At 43.9% G+C, this 19,449-nt stretch overlaps 1 protein-coding gene across 6 annotated transcripts in view; it reads left to right on the forward strand.

Moving 5' to 3' along the window:
• Nucleotides 1-19,449, forward strand: part of LOC115075660 (caskin-1-like) — a 177,969-nt gene that overhangs the window by 149,827 nt on the left and 8,693 nt on the right. For 5 of the 6 annotated variants that reach the window (XR_003852568.1, XM_029576237.1, XM_029576240.1 and 2 more), the window contains 6 exons: nt 3,125-3,243; nt 5,608-5,695; nt 8,025-8,116; nt 10,782-10,892; nt 13,010-13,111; nt 17,576-17,714. Coding sequence is in view for 5 of the 6 variants with exons in the window: in XM_029576237.1 (XP_029432097.1) it covers nt 3,125-3,243; nt 5,608-5,695; nt 8,025-8,116; nt 10,782-10,892; nt 13,010-13,111; nt 17,576-17,714 (651 nt within the window). In the remaining variant the exon portion in view is untranslated. The remainder of the gene's footprint in view (nt 1-3,124; nt 3,244-5,607; nt 5,696-8,024; nt 8,117-10,781; nt 10,893-13,009; nt 13,112-17,575; nt 17,715-19,449) is intronic. The other variant, XM_029576238.1, reaches the window with a different exon arrangement.

The following is a 19,449-nucleotide window of genomic DNA, read 5'->3' on the forward strand; positions in this document are numbered from 1 at the left end:
TAAGTTAGAGTGCAGAAATCCACTGCTTATTCTTGGGATAAGCAACTTGAAATCTGCCTAGCCATTGTGATCCTGCCAGGTATTTGTGATCTGGATTGGCCACTGTTAGAAACAGGATACTGGGCTTGATGAACCTCTGGTCTAATCCAGTAATGCAAATCTTATGTTCTTCTTTACCTGTTCTGTGGGTGGGGCAGTGTGTGTGTGTGTGTGTGTGTGTGTGAAGGTTGCACTGCTGCTGCTTGTGATATACCTGTCCTGTGGTAGGGCTGTGTGCATGTGTGTGTGAAGCTTGCACTGCTGCTACCTGTGCTGTACCTGTCCTATAGTGGGGAGGCGTGTGTGTGGGTGTGTGTGTGTGTGTGTGTGTGTGTGTGAGTGAAGCTTGCACTGCTGCTACTTGTGCTGTACCTGTCCTGTGGTGGGGCTGTGTGCATGTGTGTGTGTGTGATGCTTGCACTGATCGTGCCCGTGCTGTTCCTGTTCTGTGGGGCAGAAAGCACGAGGGAGTTTGCTTAGTCTATTGCTGGATTAGTAATTTAGATTGTGAACCACATGTGTCTCAGGGAGTCTAATGTAGTAAAGATGGGTGTCTACGCTGCTCTCACGCCCATTCACACATGCAAAATCCCATTTACAATACTTATTATAGCAAATAGTAATATTGGCGCTATTGGACGAAGGGACCTTTCTGGTGATTTGTAGCATTTGCTGTCCAGCGTAGTCATCAGATCATGTGATCACAACCCCACTGTGTTACATCATCAGTTTCACTTCTTCATATGTCTGACATATGCATGGATATACCAGATGTACCTGTGAGCATAGTTATATATTATTTAGTGTAATATGCACAAGAGTTATCAGGTCTCTTTTCTGTCCCAACCAAAGTGTTTGTTTCCATCTTGTAAGTAAAATCAGCAAAGCTATGGTTAGGTTTTCATATCCACTTTGACAGTAATATTTGTCCATCCATTCAGATTCCTGCTGCTGCTTGTGCTGGATTAGAAAGCAAACTAGCACATCATACCGTCATTCGATAAATGTATCCAGGGGCATGCAAATAAATACAAAGGCACTGATCCTTAGACTGGAAACTTTCTGTTTGTTTTTTGTGGGTGATGGTTCTGCTCCAGTCCCAGGAGGAGCATTCCTATCCAAATGAGGGCATCATATTGTGAAAGCAGATCTCAGTGTTTGCTAAAAAGGAAGATACCAACCTGTGAAACCTGTCTGAAGAGGCTGCTCCTCTGCATGAAATGGGACATTAGCAGTCCTAGCTTCTCTCAACTTGTCCTTACTGTAACTGCAGTCATTATGTAATGCCAATGGTCTCGTTCCCTACAGAGAAATGTGATGTCAGAGACTGCCAGCGCTTTAGCACTAAATCTTAACAGCAAGCGTCTTCCCTGCCAACTACTGCACTGATCCCCAAAAACAAACATTGGCGTCTCATCACAGACTATAACAGGCAAACATCTGGCTATGCATCTCTCCTGGTGCCCATGGTAAGGAATCCAAGAAGTGAACATCTGGCTAAACTGTTTCTCCTCGTGCCCATGGCCCTGACTATAACAGGAAAACATCTGGCTGTGCATCTCCTGGTGCCCATGGTAAGGAATCCAAGAAGTGAACATCTGCTAAACTGTTTCTCCTCGTGCCCATGGCCCTGACTATAACAGGAAAACATCTGGCTGTGCATCTCTCCTGGTGCCCATGGTAAGGAATCCAAGAAGTGAACATCTGGCTAAACTGTTTCTCCTCGTGCCCATGGCCCTGACTATAACAGGAAAACATCTGGCTGTGCATCTCTCCTGGTGCCCATGGTAAGGAATCCAAGAAGTGAACATCTGGCTAAACTGTTTCTCCTCGTGCCCATGGCCCTGACTATAACAGGAAAACATCTGGCTGTGCATCTCTCCCTGGTGCCCATGGTAAGGAATCCAAGAAGTGAACATCTGGCTAAACTGTTTCTCCTCGTGCCTATGGCACTGACTATAACAAGCAAACAACTGGCTGTGCATCTCTCCTGGTGCCCATGGTAAGGAATCCAAGAAGTGAACATCTGGCTAAACTGTTTCTCCTCGTGCCCATGGCCCTGACTATAACAGGAAAACATCTGGCTATATATCTCTCCTGGCATCCATGGGACTAGCTGTCACAGGCAAACATCTGGCTGTACTGTCTCTCTTGGCACCCATGGCACTGACTATAACAGGCAAACATCTGGCTGGTCATCTCTCCTGGTGCCCATGGTATGGAATCCAAGAGGTGAACAGCTGGCTGTACTGTTGCTCCTGGTGCCAATGGTACTGAACATAAGAAGGAATATGCTGTATTTTCCCAGCACTCTCTGACTGAATCCAACTGGAAAACATCTGGCTGTTCTGTATTTTCTGTCACGTACTCAAACCTGGCCATCACTTTGTCTCAGAAGAACCAAAAGCTTCTGTCTAGTTTGAATCTCATTGGACACCTTTGCCCCTTCTACCAATCTTCCCTTCTTTCTGGTTTTTTATATTTTATTTTTAATATATTTTCGATACATATTCCAAGAGAGAATTTGTAAAGAAATAGCAAAGAAGTGAAGAATTATAAGAGCATTAACAAAGAGCAGAGAAATTTATTAAAAAAAGAAAATCATAATTTCTCCTGAGCAAAAACAGTGCAGGAGAATGAAAGGGGTAAGGAATTCTACCAGAGAGAGAAGACACAACTCCAGCGTATCCCACAAACAGACAAAGGCAGAACCGTGTTTAACTGTCTGATTATATCTTTACAGACAAGAAAAAAGGAAGCTGATTTCCAAAATACAGAGTGTAGTGGGAATGCTCATTAGGAGATCACCCTGTGAGTTGTTCAGGATCCTATTCTCCCTCTATTTTACCTGGATACCCTGCACATTCTGTACATCTAAACTAGGGTTGACGCTATTTTTTCATGGACTTCGGTGATGGGTTTCAGTAACTGTTAGAACTAGAATTCTTTGTTCCGATCATCAGCATCTGGATTTATGCTGTTATATCTGCTGAAGCTTAGTGGGTCAGATGAACCTGAGGACCGGGCTGATTTCTGAAAGCTAATGCAAGCTTTTGTCTCCTTCCTCTTCTTGCTTGTGTGGCAGGTGGAGAACGCTACAGCTTTGGAAGCACGGGAAGTGTAGGCAGCATCCGGAGCTCAGGGGGCAGTCAGACTGCTGGTGGAAGTGCCCATGCCATACATGCTGGTTCAGAAGGGGTCAAGGTATAATTGCATCAATAATCCATAAGATGTTGGGTGGCGAGGTGAGTTCATGGTTAGGGAAGGGCTCTGGAAGTCAGGAAGCCCAGCACCATCACTGGCTCTGTATGATGCTGGCAAACTCACTTTCCCCCTCATTGCTCAGAAGAGAATTTTTCTGTGATAGTAAGCAGGTGTGCAGTACCACAGAAGTCATGGGACGACCAGGCTTTATCTAATACTGGTTGAGACTGGAAGAGAGGGAGATTAAGTACTCAGTGTTGGAAGCAAGACTAGACTCCATTCATCCCAGTTCTCCTGACTCCCAGTTCCATTCCCTACCACTTCTCACCAGTTCTGGCCCACTCGCTTTTCTTGGGATGCACATCCATAATACATGTGCTCCCTGACCCCTGATAGTAAATGCCTTATCCTATCTGTGCAGCTGCTGTAATATAATTTGCTGTTCTCACCCCTTTCTGCCTGCATGTGCTCTAGTAATGGGATAAGATGCATTCCACCTAGCACTTCCCCGAGGGTGGTCCTTTCACTGCTTCAGTGTCCGATCTGCACCCTCCCATATCCACCTTTTCCTCAGCCTTAACTTACAGCTTAAAACACTGCCAGGGAAATTGTGTAATAATAATAATTTGCTAATTTAGTTATAATATATTGTACTAATATGATAAAAATAAGAATTATTTATAGGACTAATATGTTAATAATTCTAACCCAAATGCACTGCTTGAGGTATATTATGTTACCTGCTTTCTGTTCTGGGATAGTTGATCTTAATGAATAGAAGATCTTTGACTCAATGTTCAGTACGTTAATACTAGAGGATTTTTTTCTTTTTCTTTCTCTCACTTTCTTTTCTGCTTTTCTCTCTCCCTTCAGTCTTTCTGCCTGTTTACTTCTCTCTTCTCTCTCTCCTTAGTTATCTCTGTGTCATCTACTGTTAATAATTGAGAGACCACCCTGTAAGCAGTTCTGATCTTCTGCAGCTTTCTGATCAGTCTAGGGGTTAAACTTCGAGTTCTCTGAAGATAGCAGGCATCTTACTGCACTTTCTAAAGTGACTTAACCTAAACCATTAGCACCCAGCTGGCGAAAGCGTTCCAGTTTGAAAGCTTCACGTTCAGAAAGTGCAATGTGAGAGAACACACTTCTCAGAGTTACAAAAGCACAAGTACACAAAAAAGGACAAGGTTGTGTAGACAATTCAGTGCTCTCGAACTTTCTCTACACAAGCATCAGATAAAACATTGCCATATAATTCACATAAACTGAACGTTTTACTTAATGTTTGTGTTACCCATATGTATCCCAAATATTCATGCATTTGCTCATTTAATGCCACTAAAGGGGTTATATCATATTTGCAAATCACATTGACATACTTCATATAAAATCACAAGATTTTCATAGTGAACCAGAAAAGACTTGGTAAACTCTCACTTTGTAACAGGAGCTCCATAAGCCCATAAATTTTCACTGCTACCACTAATGAGATCCTATTCCAGCATGCAGGCACAAGAGGAGGCTCCTCACACAATGACATCCTATTTCATCCTCTAGTCTTTACAGGAAGCTCATCACACAACTTTATCCTGTTCCAGCCTCTGGTCACTAGAGGCAGCTCATCACAATCTGAGATCCTATTCTAGCCTCCAGTCACTAGAGGGGGCTCTTCCTACATCAATATGCTTTAGTAGTCTCCAGTCACTAGAGGTGGTTTCTTCTTACACACTGAAATCCTACTCTAGCCTCATCTATATAAAGAGATCTCCTCATACTCTGAGATCCTGTTCCAATCTGCATTCTCTAGAGGACATTCCTTACACACTGATATGCCGTTCCAATATTTGGCCACTAGAAGGAGCTCCTCACATATAGATATCTTATTCCAGTCTCTGGCTTCCTAACACCCTAATACCTTATTGCAGCCTGCAGTTAGCAGAGGAAGCTCCTCATACCCTGAGATCGCTTCCAGGAGTGCAAAGAGTTGAGTTTGGCCAACCTCTCTTAAACATCCATCCAGCAGTTTCAAACATTTTGAAAGTTTCAAGAGTGAGATTTAATTAAGAGAGAATTGCATGTATTCGAGTCAGAAATCGGAAGAGGAAAAAGTGAAAAAATGGCAACAGTTGGATCCCAAAAAGAGAGCCTCTCAGTTTCCATGTTACCAGTGCACTGCAATGAAGAGTTAAGAGCTCCCCTTTGTCGCTGCCATGAGTTTTCTGCTCTTAGCATGTATGGTTCAGGCACCCCTAGAGAAGCTAGTACCTTAGCTCCATTACAAGCATGAACGTAGAAAATTCAGAGGAGAATCATTCTTTCCTTTCCTTTTTCTTCTCCCCTCCCCCTGTTCATTTTGTTTTGTTTCAGCTGCTGGCAATGGTCCTCTCTCAGAAGCCACCTGCCCGAGGAGCTGTCATTGAAGATGAAACTGGGAAAAGCTTGGATGCGCCTGTAGGTGTGTCCCTCAGGAACCCTGCGAGGGTGCAGAGAGCTGCAAACGCTGCTGTGCATTTCTATCTCGCTCGTGAGCTTTTACCAGTCGCTGGAATATCAAGGCACGGCACCACTGTGCTCCTATGAAAGAAGCTTCTATTAATTCTTCAGAGATCAGCAATCTTCGGTGCTGAGAAAAACACATCCAGTGATTTCTAAAGAAGCATTTAAACAGATCCCCAGCCAAAGAAACAAAACCAGGATAATAAAAGATTGCTTCTTCACCAAAACTGGTCATCTCTTGGCTTTGATGACCACTTCAGCATATACCGTTTAAGAGGAGGTTCCTGGCTCCGGCCTGTTAAATCTAAAAAGGTTCAGGGAGCTCTCAGAGAAGGGTAAACGTACAGAGAGAGTTTGTGTGGAAGAGTCTGGGTCTACCATCCATTGCATCCACTCATCTGTCCATTATCCAGTGTCCATACATATGGCTGGAGCCTGGCAGTGCAAGATCGCTTCCCAAGACCGATGTAATAAAACGCTAGTAAAGTTTAAACGTGCAGTAACTTTACTACTGTTTTTTTTTAATGTCAGTGGTTAGAGGAAGTTAAGTTTAACTCGCACCAGCCCAGGACCCTCTGCTCCATCCACTCACAAACCCACCCCAGCTGCAGGGTTCCCGGAGTCAGAGCCCTGGGGCCAGGCCCTGAAAACCAGGTCATTGGATGGCTACTTATTTGTAACTTCCATGTACTTCCCATAGAAGTAAATTAAACTTAAAACTTTACTTCACCTTAGAGCAGGGATAGGCAGTTCGAGGACCCTAAAGAATGTGCATGAGAGAGATTTGCATGCACACTGCTTCTGTTTTATGCAAATCTATTTCATGCATATTCATTAGGAAATGGAGTAAAGAAGTGGGCTGATTTTAGCACACTTTCCTGCATTTCAACTAATGATATTTGTAATTTTGATTTAATAGACTTTTTTCCAGAAATAAAAGGTGTACAATAAAATAATTATTTAACATAAAACCACGGATGACATAACAACAGAGCACAAATAAAGATGATAAAACAAAGAGACAATATAAATATAAAAGCGTGTAAGAAAAGATAATGTAGTTCATTTCCATGCATTAGCATGCAAAATGTGCTAAAATTCATATTTTGGGTGTGCTAAAATCCTACGTTGGGAGTAATTTTAGCACAGTAAAAATGTGCACAAAGGCAGCAGTAAGAAGCTTAGCACACATGCACCTTATTCCCTGGGCATCTGCAGCACGTCTCTTCCTGGATGAAACAGAAAACAGATGCTGGCAGGCAGTGGCTCTTTTTAGAAAGAGATGCAAGGCCATCTTTAGGGGAGCAGGGAAACGTGGGGCAACTGCAGCCAGTTGCAAGGTAGCCCTGCAGGATCCTTGCCCTTCCCACTTTTCCCTGGAATCTCTGCTGGAGCCTCTTCTGCCACCAGCACCAGAGAGGGAAGGAGGTGGAAAGCTAGAGAAACACCACTGCTGCGTCTCTCTCTCTCTCTTCCCCCCTCCCACCCCTCTCAGATTTAAATTCAGGAAACTTTATTATCATGACAAAACTTGTAAGTAAGATATAAAGTGGTTAAAAGAAGAAAAAATACAGAATGGTGTTAATAACAGTAATTAAAATTGCAAGGCACAGAATGGTTAATAGTTTGTGCACATACAGGGCTGGCCCTCTGCTTCCTGTCCGTCCAGCCGCTCCCCTCAGGAGGGAAGGGGCTGAGGCTGGAGAAATCCAGCTCTTCCCCTCCTGCCATTTCAAAAAGGTTGCTGCTGGCAGGAAAGCTCAGTGCAGCTCACACAGCAGCAGAGGGCAGGAAGACACAGAGAGCATGGTCATCCTCAGACTTAAGCATTTAGTATAAAAAAATACAATCTTGCAGCGCAGTAACGTCTTGGGGTGGTGTCTCTGCTGGAAGCAGCACCACTCGCTGCTTCTGCTGTGATACCTGGAGACTCAGACTGCATCACGAAGCATGAAGTGTGTGTGAGGGGAGTGTGAGTTCAGCCAGCTCGGCTCAGCTCCTGCTCCTCCTCAAAGCCTCCGCCTTCTCGCTAAGCCCTTTGGCCAGTACAAGTAATGACCGTGTTGGGGCTGCTGGTGAGTGCAGTTCCCATGCTTGGCGGGGGACCGCCCGCCAGGACTCCCTCACTGGCCGTTGCTTGGGGCTTTCCCCACATTGGCTGGATTGGACAGTAGAGCGTTATTTAAAATGTTGAAAATGTAAGAGCATGGTCCTAGGTCAGACCTCCGCAGCACAGGATGACGTGTGTCTTTTTAATCTCCCTGTTTCTTTTCTTTATGCTGGAGCAGGGTCTCCGAGGCCACAGAATGTCGTCAGCTGCCCCTACACGGAGCAGTCCTCAGGTGAACAGATAAAGAAAGAGCCGCATTCAGAAGGCAAGGTAGGAGCAGCACCCAGGAAAACCTCTGTCTGAGCCCCAAACATAGGTCTATGTTCTGCCCTGCCCTGATAGTGCCTGCTGACCTCACTATGCAGCTGTTCCTAATGATTATGAGAAAGTCGCTCGAGTGGGAAGGGAGAACAAGTCACCAGGATCCTCTTGGTAGCCCCCACTCTGTGCCTTTGGAAATGCTGTCATGTCGTCCCCCCTACACAGGTCATTCCTGCCGCTCCCCAGGTGGACACAGTGCTCCACCACTGGCCTTACCCGTGAGCAGTACAGAATTATTTCTTGTGTCTGGGGGGAGAGCCACAAAAGTGGGTGACGTTATCCAATGGCGCTGGAAAAGAACGGTCAGTGCCAAAGAGACACAATGTGGGCAGTTCAGCCATACAAGCAACCTATGCCCATTGGCGTCCCTAAATGACTTAGTTCTTCCTCCTATAAAGGAGCATCATCCCTTTGTGAGGAAAACCTGGCCTGTTTTACAAATTCTCCACCTTCTCATTTGGGAGCCAATGGTCTGTAATTTGGAAACTCAGTCATAGCAATGCAGATGAGAAACGACAGAGACTCCGTCACAGCCTAAGCCTCATGGACCTCCTATAGGATTATCAAACTCACAGGAAGGGTCCCAGTTGTGATGACCTTCTCTGTCATCGAGTTCACCATCTTCCATCCGATCCCTCTCAGCCTCCCAGATGTAAATCCTTGCTGGATGGACAAAGCAATTTTATTCACTTTGAGGAGTGTAGGAGAATTTCTTATCTCCCATCAGCCTACAGCTGTCAGGTTCATGAAAGGCCTAACCCATCTTAAACCCGTAAGTAAAGATCTGTCCAGAAAGTAAGCAAATTACTAGGCCTACCCAAATTTTACACAACAAAATAGTTCTGAAAACTCATCCTAACTTTCTACCAAAAGTGGTCTCTCCGTTTCCCGTCCATCATCCAGCGTTGCCAGCCCCTTCAGAAAATCCTCACAACCCAGTCAAACTGGGCTTCTTGGTCACAAAAAGGACCTTTTCCACCTGGCTTTCTCTCTTATTGTTATAATCAGTCAAGACAACCTTTTCAAAGTAAGATGAAGGCTCATCAAGTCAGGACGGCTTCTTTGGCCGGAGAATACTCTGTAATCTGCCACCTGCTCTCCTGTCCCCACATTCACTGCGCGTTGCATACAAAATGCTTCGAGTCAAGGCAGTGGTTTCAGCTAAGAAGTTCTCAAGTGCTTATTTAATTCATTCCTTCAACCTTCCCTCTAGGCTCTAACACAATAATAATGATATAAAAATAAGACAAATATTCTCATGCAAGGCACTGCTTGGCAGGTCCCACTAGTGTGGCTGATCCCGTCTGCTTGTCCTTGGAGAAAGCTAAGTTGCTTACCTGTAACAGATGTTCTCCATGGGCAGCCACGCAGTCCCCGTTACAGGTAAGCAGCTTTGCTATAGCTCTGTTACCAGATCCCAGTTACTGACGCCGGTGAGCGCTGTGACTCGCTGAAAGTGCCAGTTTCTGTCTCTGCTGTGGATTTTTCCTTTCTAGGTGAAGATATTTTGCATTTTTCTTTGCTGTAGTTCATGCATACATAATAAGACAAAGCAGCAGAGTGGCAGATTGCATGGATCTCTCTATGTCTGAATAACTGGAGGGGATTTTCAAAGAGAACGGATGCATGGCTTTCCCTGCTCAGTGTAGGGCTGGGATTTGTGGCGGGAATTTCTCTCCTCTGTAATCTGCATGTAGCTAAAGTTCAGAAAGGCTGTCTAGAAATAAGCGTCGGCATGCTCCTGGGAATGGCTGCTATGTGTAGGACTTGACTCCCGTTAGCTGCGCAGTCTGGGTTATTTTCAACCCGCTGGATCCAGCCTCTTAATTCCACGCTTACGCAGCTCGGTCCCTCGTGAAAATTACCTTCCCAGCAGCCCTTTCTGCAGCATCTCAGTGTTAGCTTGAATTTGACTCTTGCGCTCCAGGGAGCTTGCGGCTCTCCCCAATCTAGTACCAACAACAAGCGCAAATAGTGACCGGTGCCTGACTCAAGACTAACCCTGCGATCGCCTTGTAGTATTAATCTCGTTCTTTTTCTGTCCGCTGGGTGTAGTATTAATCCTCTTCTCTGTATTCTTCACTTACGCCTTTCTCTGTATTAATCCTGCGTTGCACAGAGTAACACAGTAAGTGAAGGCTGTACAATATTAGTTTTACTCCTGCATTGCTGAAATTAGTCGGGGGATAAGTGGGATATGGGTCCCAGCTTACTGATGAGAGTCGACAGTGGCGATGGCTGCAGGAACTTGGAGAGTTGCACGAGGCCTCACATCCTGCCCAGACACAGCTAGGAGCCTCTCTCCTCTGAGCCATTAATTCCTCTGCTTCCTCGCACATCTCATCCGGAATTTCTGTGGCACATTTGTGTGTGTCTGAGTGATGTCTTTGGTGTGTTTGTGTGACTCTGAGCAATAACCTTTGTGGCGTGTTTATGTGTGTCTATGGCATGTCTCAGCTCTGCTTTCCGTGTTCCTGTCACTCCTTTACACACTCGGTTCCTGCACAGAACCTTTGAAGCTAGAGCTGGGGAGGAGGTAAACATTGGGCCATGCTACCCGCCTGTTGCGTTGTGTGTGCTGGACACTGAGCCGGTTCCTCTTCCTCTCTCGCAGAGCTCCGAGGCTGTCTTCCAGTGGCTCTGCAAATTTCAGCTGCAGCTTTATGCGCCAAACTTCATCAGCTCTGGCTATGACATTCCCACCATCAGTCGCATGACGCCCGAGGTGAGGAGACCACTGCAGCCCCCAAGGCCCAGTCTGTGGCTTTCTATTCAGCCCCTCCATGTCCAGTAAAGATGGAAACTCAGAGCTGCATTTCTCTGCCTCTGTATCTCACGACAGGGAGCAGAGAAGCAGCTGAGCTGGGACAAAGCTCCAGGCATCTGAGAGCGCAGTGTAGTCAAAACAGTACTCGGCGTAACTTTCAGGTGACTTCAGAGCCCTTGGAAAGCCATCCTTGGGAATCAAATATACACCAGAAAATAAAGCAAACTTGATCAATATTGAAAAAATGTAAGCAATATAAATATTTAATATATTTTTTTTAAAAATCACTTATTTTGCTAAATACATTGATAAACTACAAGCATACAAACAAAATAAGCCAACTTTACATAGCTAATAATAACAGAAAACAACAAATGCAGAAAAGATACATAAAACTACAGTACAAAATAACGAAAATACATCCAGCAGGAAAACTGCTGCAGATAGTGGACAGCAGACAAATCTTCAAGTGAACTCAAAGTATGACCAAAAATTCAAGCTTCAAACCAGAAGCATCAGAGAAAACCCACAACCACTGATGTTTAAGAATCATATCCCATGGAATGATTTCATATAACTTGGGCGGATGATTCTTAAATATTAATAGTTTTAGGTTTCTTTGTAAAGTTTGTTTTGTATATTTGTAGTTTATAAATGTATTTAATAAAATATAATAATATTCTTTATATATTAAGGAGTTGATTTTAAGTGTTGCGCTAAAATGCCCACATACGCGAGTATCTGGGCCGTGTGAGTGACGTGTTTTTTTAAAAGCTGAAAATTATGCGCATTTATTTGTGTGTGCAAGTAAAAAAAAAAAAAAAAGGGGGCAGAGTTGGGGGCGGGGCCAGCAGTTACACAGGTAAAACCGGAGGTCGCAGTGCGTGTCAGCTTTGCTGCTGCTCCTGATGAGGAGCAAAGCCTGCAGATCTCACTTTTTTGGACTTATGTGACAGGGAGAGAGGGGTCTGGAAGACCTCAATATTGACTGGGCAACCTGGTGGACTAGTTGTAAAGTAGTCCACCAGGTTGCCAGTCTATACTGGGAAATGTCCCTCGTGTGGGAATGTCCCTCGTGTGAACGTGTTTGAAAATCCACCTACATACGTGCGCAAAAGCTGGCAAAGTCCAACGGAAGACGCTGCTGCAAGCTGTGCTTGAGTAACCTCTTAAAATTAGGAGCATACTTACGAGGGTTGGTGTATGTGAAATCATGCACATGATTAACAATGCAAGCTTATGTCCGCTCGTGCGCTAATGCGTGTGTGTATGGACACACGCGCACTCATTTTAAAATTAGGAGCATACTTACGAGGGTTGGTGTATGTGAAATCATGCACATGATTAACAATCCAAGCTTATGTCCGCTCGTGCGCTGATGCGTGTGTGTATGGACACACGCGCACTCATTTTAAAATTAGCCTGTAAATGTTTAAATTGTTAAATTAGTTTTTCAATATTGATTAATTTTGTTTTATTTTCTGGTGTTACCACTTCATGTATGTTTGATTTCAGTATTCAGCAGTACTGTTTTTCTTTAGCTAAACAATTTTTCACTGGAATCGGCAAGTTTTTCCTATTGTGGTTTTTGCCATTGGCCGGCTCATCTCCTGGGAAAGCTGCAGGGAGTGCTGTGGGGCTGTGGTGGGATTCATTGGGGGGGACCTGATGAGAGAGGATTCCTGTTGGGTGCAGGATGGATAACCCTTGTGTAAATGGGCCTTGCTTTGTCTTGTTCTTGTCTCTTAGAGTGAGGGAGAGCCCAAGGCTGAACTCCAGCCTGCTTCCCTGGGCATATGTCATGCCTGCCATGGCTCATAGCCCTCTGCTCTGGTTCTGTGTCTGTTTCATTTATTTGTTTAAAGCTAACAATGTATGAAACACAAATCGGAGACATGAACTTATGCCATTGTTGATTCTGTGTGTCACGTCTACTTATTTAGGAGCACGAACCGTTGGGTTTTCGTGCCTGTATTAAATGTGCACTTCTTGGGGCCCCCCTGGATCAGATTATGTACTCCAGGTGTTGTAACAGAGTTTGTTGCAAGGATTCACGCTCATCCCCTCTCTCTTAGGATCTAACAGCCATTGGAGTAACCAAGCCTGGACACCGGAAGAAGATAGCCTCTGAGATCAATAACCTGAACATTGGGGAGTGGCTTCCAGATTATAAACCAGTAAGTCCCTTACCATTACTACACCAAGATCCTTTAGATGTATCTTTTAAAGAGCCATATTTCATGAGGGCTTTTGCCGCAGTCCAGAAATGAACATTAGAACCAATGGCTCAAAACGAGGGCTATTTGTTTGGCATTCGAAGTAGTTATGAGAGAACTGCATTCTTGTCTCGGCCACTGGAGGGCGCTGTAGTAATTGGAGAAAATGTGCTATTCATTATGCTTCACTGATGAAAGAAAGATGGGATAAAGCAAGATGAGAGGCCATGATGACGACTCCCTGCAGAGCTGCCAAGTTACCCAGTTCCTAGAGAGAGATTTTAGGCCAGTCCTAGATTTCTGATAAATGTCCTGGTGCATTATGGGTAGAATTAGCAACTACAAATGCTACACTGCATTGGGATGCTAGTTCAAAATCAGGGCTGGCCAAAAAAAAAACTCCCTCCTGCAACTGGGTAACTTGGCATAACTGACACAAGTTGGATTGGAAGGAGGAATGAGAGAGAAAGGGAATAGGGCTATCAGTGTATAATATGAGGATTATCAGGGTATGATGTGGTATAAAAGAACTGAGGGATATCAGTCAATGATGTTGTGTAGTATAACTGAGGGATATCAATGCATGAGGCAGTATAATATAACTGAGGGTTATCAAGGTATGATGTGACATAATATTAATGAAGGCTACCAATGTATGATGCAGTATATGATAACTGAGGGATATCAGCTTATGATGTTCCTGTGCATACCACAGATTAGTCCAGACAAGTGGCTTTACTCATCCCTACCAGCAGATGGAGACAGAGAAAAAAACTTTGACGGCACTGCTACATAACGAGAGTGCCACCTGTAGTCCCTCAGTATTTCTCGGTCTCCAGCAGATGGTAGAGGTGCAGACCTGCAGTCCCTCAGTATTTCTCGGTCTCCAGCAGATGGTAGAGGTGCAGACCTGCAGTCCCTCAGTTATTTCTCGGTCTCCAGCAGATGGTAGAGGTGCAGACCTGCAGTCCCTCAGTATTTCTCGGTCTCCAGCAGATGGTAGAGGTGCAAACCTGCAGTCCCTCAGTATTTCTCGGTCTCCAGCAGATGGTAGAGGTGCAGACCTGCAGTCTGACAAAAATAAATGAGATAGGAGGAAGAAGATCCTCACAGTCTCCCTGAGGTGTTAGGCATTGTCATGGGCCATCCCTCAGGGGGTTGGAGATCCCTAACCTGCTTTAGCCCGCAGCACCCAGGGGACTGAAAGCCAGGGGCCCTGGTTCCCTCTGTCCGCCTGAAGCCTTCTTGCCCTCGCCTACAGCCAGGAACAGCAGGGAAGTACCCCTTTTATTATGCTTATGGCTGTGTTTGGGCTGACTGGGGTTCTGCTCAGTAGTGTCGGGGGGCAGAAGGATTCAGGAAGCCACAATTTTTTGTCAGCAGTCCGGGGTGCTTACGTTTGAGTGTGGACAGTATTTCAGTCCTTGTGCTTGGATGAAGGGTTAGGGCCATTGCGGGTGAATATTGCTCAGATCCTGGCCTTTTTGCAGCAGGGATTGGAGAAGGGCCTTGCTACAAGTTCAGGTAGCGACATTAGCTTCTTTTCGAGGTAAGGTATACAGAAAGCCATTGGCCTCCCATTCAGATGTTGTGCATTTTCGGATGGGGGCGAAGCATTTGTGACCTCCGGTTCATAGGATCTGTCTGTCCTAGAGCCTTAATTTGGTTCTGAGAGTCCTCTGTGGCCCACCCTTTGAGCCTCTGCGGAGGGCATCTTTAAAGGATCTCATCTTCAAGTCGGTCTTTCTGGTGGCAATTTCTTCGGCCAGGCAAATTTCAGAGCGGCAGGTGTTGTCATGGCGAGAGCCTTTCTTGCAAATAACAGATGACTGTGTGTCGCTGTGTACGGTGCCTTCGTGTCCTTGTTCCATGGTAACCTGTCAGTGGAACTCCCTGTCTGATTCACCACATGCAGGGGATTTTCACTTGTTGGATGTGAATCGGACTCTGTTACAGTATCTTAGAGTCACTAACAGTATTCAGCTTTCAGATCATTTGTTTGTCCTTTTCAGTGGAGCAAAGAGAGTAGGCAGAGCATCTAAGGCCACCATTGCATGATGGTTAAAGGAGACTTTTTCCAGCCTATCTGTGCCTATCTCTTGGGTGGAGTGTCATTTGGTATCGCCACAGGAGATCTGTAGGGCAGCAACATGGTCCTCACATCGCACTTTTACCAAGCATTACAGACTAGATGTACGTGCTCCAGAGGAGGCTGTGTCTTTCGGGGTCCCGCCCAGTCTAGGGAGCTTGGGTACATCCCACGTGTCTGGATTGATCTGGAGTTTGAACAGGAAAGGAAAACTGGTTCTTACCTGCTCCACCACGGATCAGTCCAGAATTCCATCCCCTGATTTTCAAAAGACCGATGTTGATTCAGTACCTGTATATTGTAGAAGGTATGGATTGTGTATAGGTTATGTATATTGTAGAAGGTGTGGATTGTATATAGGTTATGTATATTGTAGAAGGTATGGATTGTGTATAGGTTATGTATATTGTAGAAGGTACGGATTGTGTATAGGTTATGTATAGTGTAGAAGGTATGGATTGTATATAGGTTATGTATATTGTAAAAGGTATGGATTGTGTATAGGTTATGTATAGTGTAGAAGGTATGGATTGTATATAGGTTATGTATATTGTAGAAGGTATGTGTATAGGTTATGTATATTGTAGAAGGTATGGATTGTGTATAGGTTATGTATAGTGTAGAAGGTATGGATTGTATATAGGTTATGTATATTGTAAAAGGTATGGATTGTATATAGGTTATGTATAGTGTAGAAGGTGTGGATTGTGTATAGGTTATGTATATTGTAGAAGGTGTGGATTGTGTATAGGTTTTGTATATTGTACAAGGTATGGATTGTATATAGGTTGACTTTTTCAGTTTTTACCCTGGATTTGAGGGCTCCCAATTCAGGCAGATCAACCATTACTTCTACGCTCGCCCTGGATGGGTGGGGGGTTAGAGTTAGTTTGAAAGCTGTTTTTCTATCTCGGCTTGGGTCCAGGTCAATACCCAGGTCAACTGCAGGTGGCACTTGGTTATGTTACAAACCATAGAGGTTCCCGTACAGTCAAGATCTAAAATACAATATCCCAGCAAGGAAATGTATGGTATAGACAAACTATCTCAAAAAATGTTTTTATTTATTATTGAGATATTTTATTGTCTCTACCATACATTTCCCTGCTGGGATACTGTATTTTTACTCTTGGTTATGTAACAGTGCCTGAAAAGTTTTCATTCTCTGCCTCCATCTGCTGATAGGGATGCAAAACCCACTGGTCTGGACTGATCTGTGAAATTCCAGGAACAAAAATTAGCAAGTAAGAGCCAATTTTCCTTTGTGTACTATAACTGTAGGATATCAGCTTATGATGCGGAATAATTGAGGGATATCAGTGTATGAGGCACTATAATATAACTGAGGGTTATCAGCTGCCCTATGATTCGGTGTAATATAACTGTTATCAGGGTATGATGTGATATAATATAACCGAGGGATATCAGTCTATGATTCGGTGTAATATAACTGTTATCAGGGTATGATGTGATATAATATAATATAACAGAGGGATATCAGTCTATGATGTGGTGTAATATAACTGAGAGATAGCAGGGTATGATGTGATATAATATAACCGAGGGATACCAACCTATGATTCAGTGTAATATAACTGAGAGATAACAGGGTATGATATGATATAATTTAACCGAGGGATATCCGTCTATGTTTCGGTGTAATATAACTGTTATCAGGGTATGATGTGATATAACCGAGGGATATCAGTCTATGTTTCGGTGTAATATAACTGTTATCAGGGTATGATGTGATATAATATAACCGAGGGATATCCGTCTATGTTTCGGTGTAATATAACTGTTATCAGGGTATGATGTGATATAATATAACCGAGGGATATCAGCCTATGATTCGGTGTAATATAACTGAGAGATATCAGGGTATGATGTGATATAATATAACCGAGGGATATCAGCCTATGTTTCAGTGTAATATAACTGAGAGATATCAGGGTATGATGTGATATAATATAACCGAGGGATATCAGCCTATATTTCGGTGTAATATAACTGTTATCAGGGTATGATGTGATATAACCGAGGGATATCAGTCTATGTTTCGGTGTAATATAACTGTTATCAGGGTATGATGTGATATAATATAACCGAGGGATATCAGCCTATGATTCGGTGTAATATAACTGTTATCAGGGTATGATGTGATATAATATAACCGAGGGATATCAGCCTATGTTTCGGGGTAATATAACTGTTATCAGGGTATGATGCGGTGAAATGTAAGTTGTAACACTGGATAATTTGGGATAATGTAACTAATCAGTATGGCTGAAAGTCCTCATGCATCTCCATTTTGCTTTGTCCTCTCTGCCCTTCAGGCTAACCTGGCTTTGTGGCTCTCCATGATAGGACTTGGCCAGTATTATAAGGTCCTTGTGGAAAATGGTTACGAAAACATTGACTTCATCACGGATATAACCTGGGAGGATCTGCAGGAGATTGGAATCATAAAGCTTGGTAATTTCCCCCTCTCCGCCAGTCCCCAGCTCTGCCCTCAGCCTTTTCCCTTTCTCTACCATGCAGGGTAACTTTCAAAAGCTGTTTATGCAGGTAAATAAGAATCCACTCGCACTGACTGTGGGCAATGCCAGGGCCTGAGGTTTCCAGAACTGTGCGCATTTTATCCACAGGATGGAGAACTGCAGATCTCTGTGGTACTGAATTTACCCTACAGAGACTTTCCCCAAGAACTGTGCAGCTACTGCAGACATTGGGAGATTTCCCCCATAATATTCTGTGTCAGGACATTTATTACGCTCTTGAGAGGGAACATATATGGCTGAGCCTTGCTGAATGTATCCTGTGATGTTTATCTTCCTGAGTCACTACTGAGTGTGTCCCTTACCTCTCTCCTTCCTAAGACACTGAATACCTTTCTGAGTCACAGATAGTAGTGCTGTACTACTTACATACCACAGAATCACTAATGTATGTGTCCCTTACCTCTCTCCTTCCTAAGACACTGAATGCCTTTCTGAGTCACAGATAGTAGTGCTGTACTACTTACATACCACAGAATCACTAATATATGTGTCCCATTACCTCTCTCCTTCCTAAGACACTGAATACCTTTCTGAGTCACAGATAGTAGTGCCGTACTACTTACATACCACAGAATCACTAATGTATGTGTCCCATTACCTCTCTTCTTCCTAAGACACTGAATACCTTTCTGAGTCACAGATAGTAGTGCTGTACTACTTACATACCACAGAATCACTAATGTATGTGTCCCTTACCTCTCTCCTTCCTAAGACACTGAATGCCTTTCTGAGTCACAGATAGTAGTGCTGTACTACTTACATACCACAGAATCACTAATGTATGTGTCCCATTACCTCTCTCCTTCCTAAGACACTGAATACCTTTCTGAGTCACAGATAGTAGTGCCGTACTACTTACATACCACAGAATCACTACTGAGTGTGTCCCTTACCTCTCTCCTTCCTAAGACACTGAATACCTTTCTGAGTCACAGATAGTAGTGCCGTACTACTTACATACCACAGAATCACTAATGTATGTGTCCCTTACCTCTCTCCTTCCTAAGACACTGAATACCTTTCTGAGTCACAGATAGTAGTGCCGTACTACTTACATACCACAGAATCACTAATGTATGTGTCCCTTACCTCTCTCCTTCCTAAGACACTGAATACCTTTCTGAGTCACAGATAGTAGTGCCGTACTACTTACATACCACAGAATCACTACTGAGTGTGTCCCTTACCTCTCTCCTTCCTAAGACACTGAATACCTTTCTGAGTCACAGATAGTAGTGCCGTACTACTTACATACCACAGAATCACTAATGTATGTGTCCCTTACCTCTCTCCTTCCTAAGACACTGAATACCTTTCTGAGTCACAGATAGTAGTGCCGTACTACTTACATACCACAGAATCACTAATGTATGTGTCCCTTACCTCTCTCCTTCCTAAGACACTGAATACCTTTCTGAGTCACAGATAGTAGTGCCGTACTACTTACATACCACAGAATCACTAATGTATGTGTCCCATTACCTCTCTCCTTCCTAAGACACTGAATACCTTTCTGAGTCACAGATAGTAGTGCCGTACTACTTACATACCACAGAATCACTAATGTATGTGTCCCATACCTCTCTCCTTCCTAAGACACTGAATACCTTTCTGAGTCACAGATAGTAGTGCTGTACTACTTACATACC

Source organism: Rhinatrema bivittatum, chromosome 14 (genome assembly GCF_901001135.1).
Source record: "Rhinatrema bivittatum chromosome 14, aRhiBiv1.1, whole genome shotgun sequence".
NCBI classification, from domain to species: domain Eukaryota; kingdom Metazoa; phylum Chordata; class Amphibia; order Gymnophiona; family Rhinatrematidae; genus Rhinatrema; species Rhinatrema bivittatum.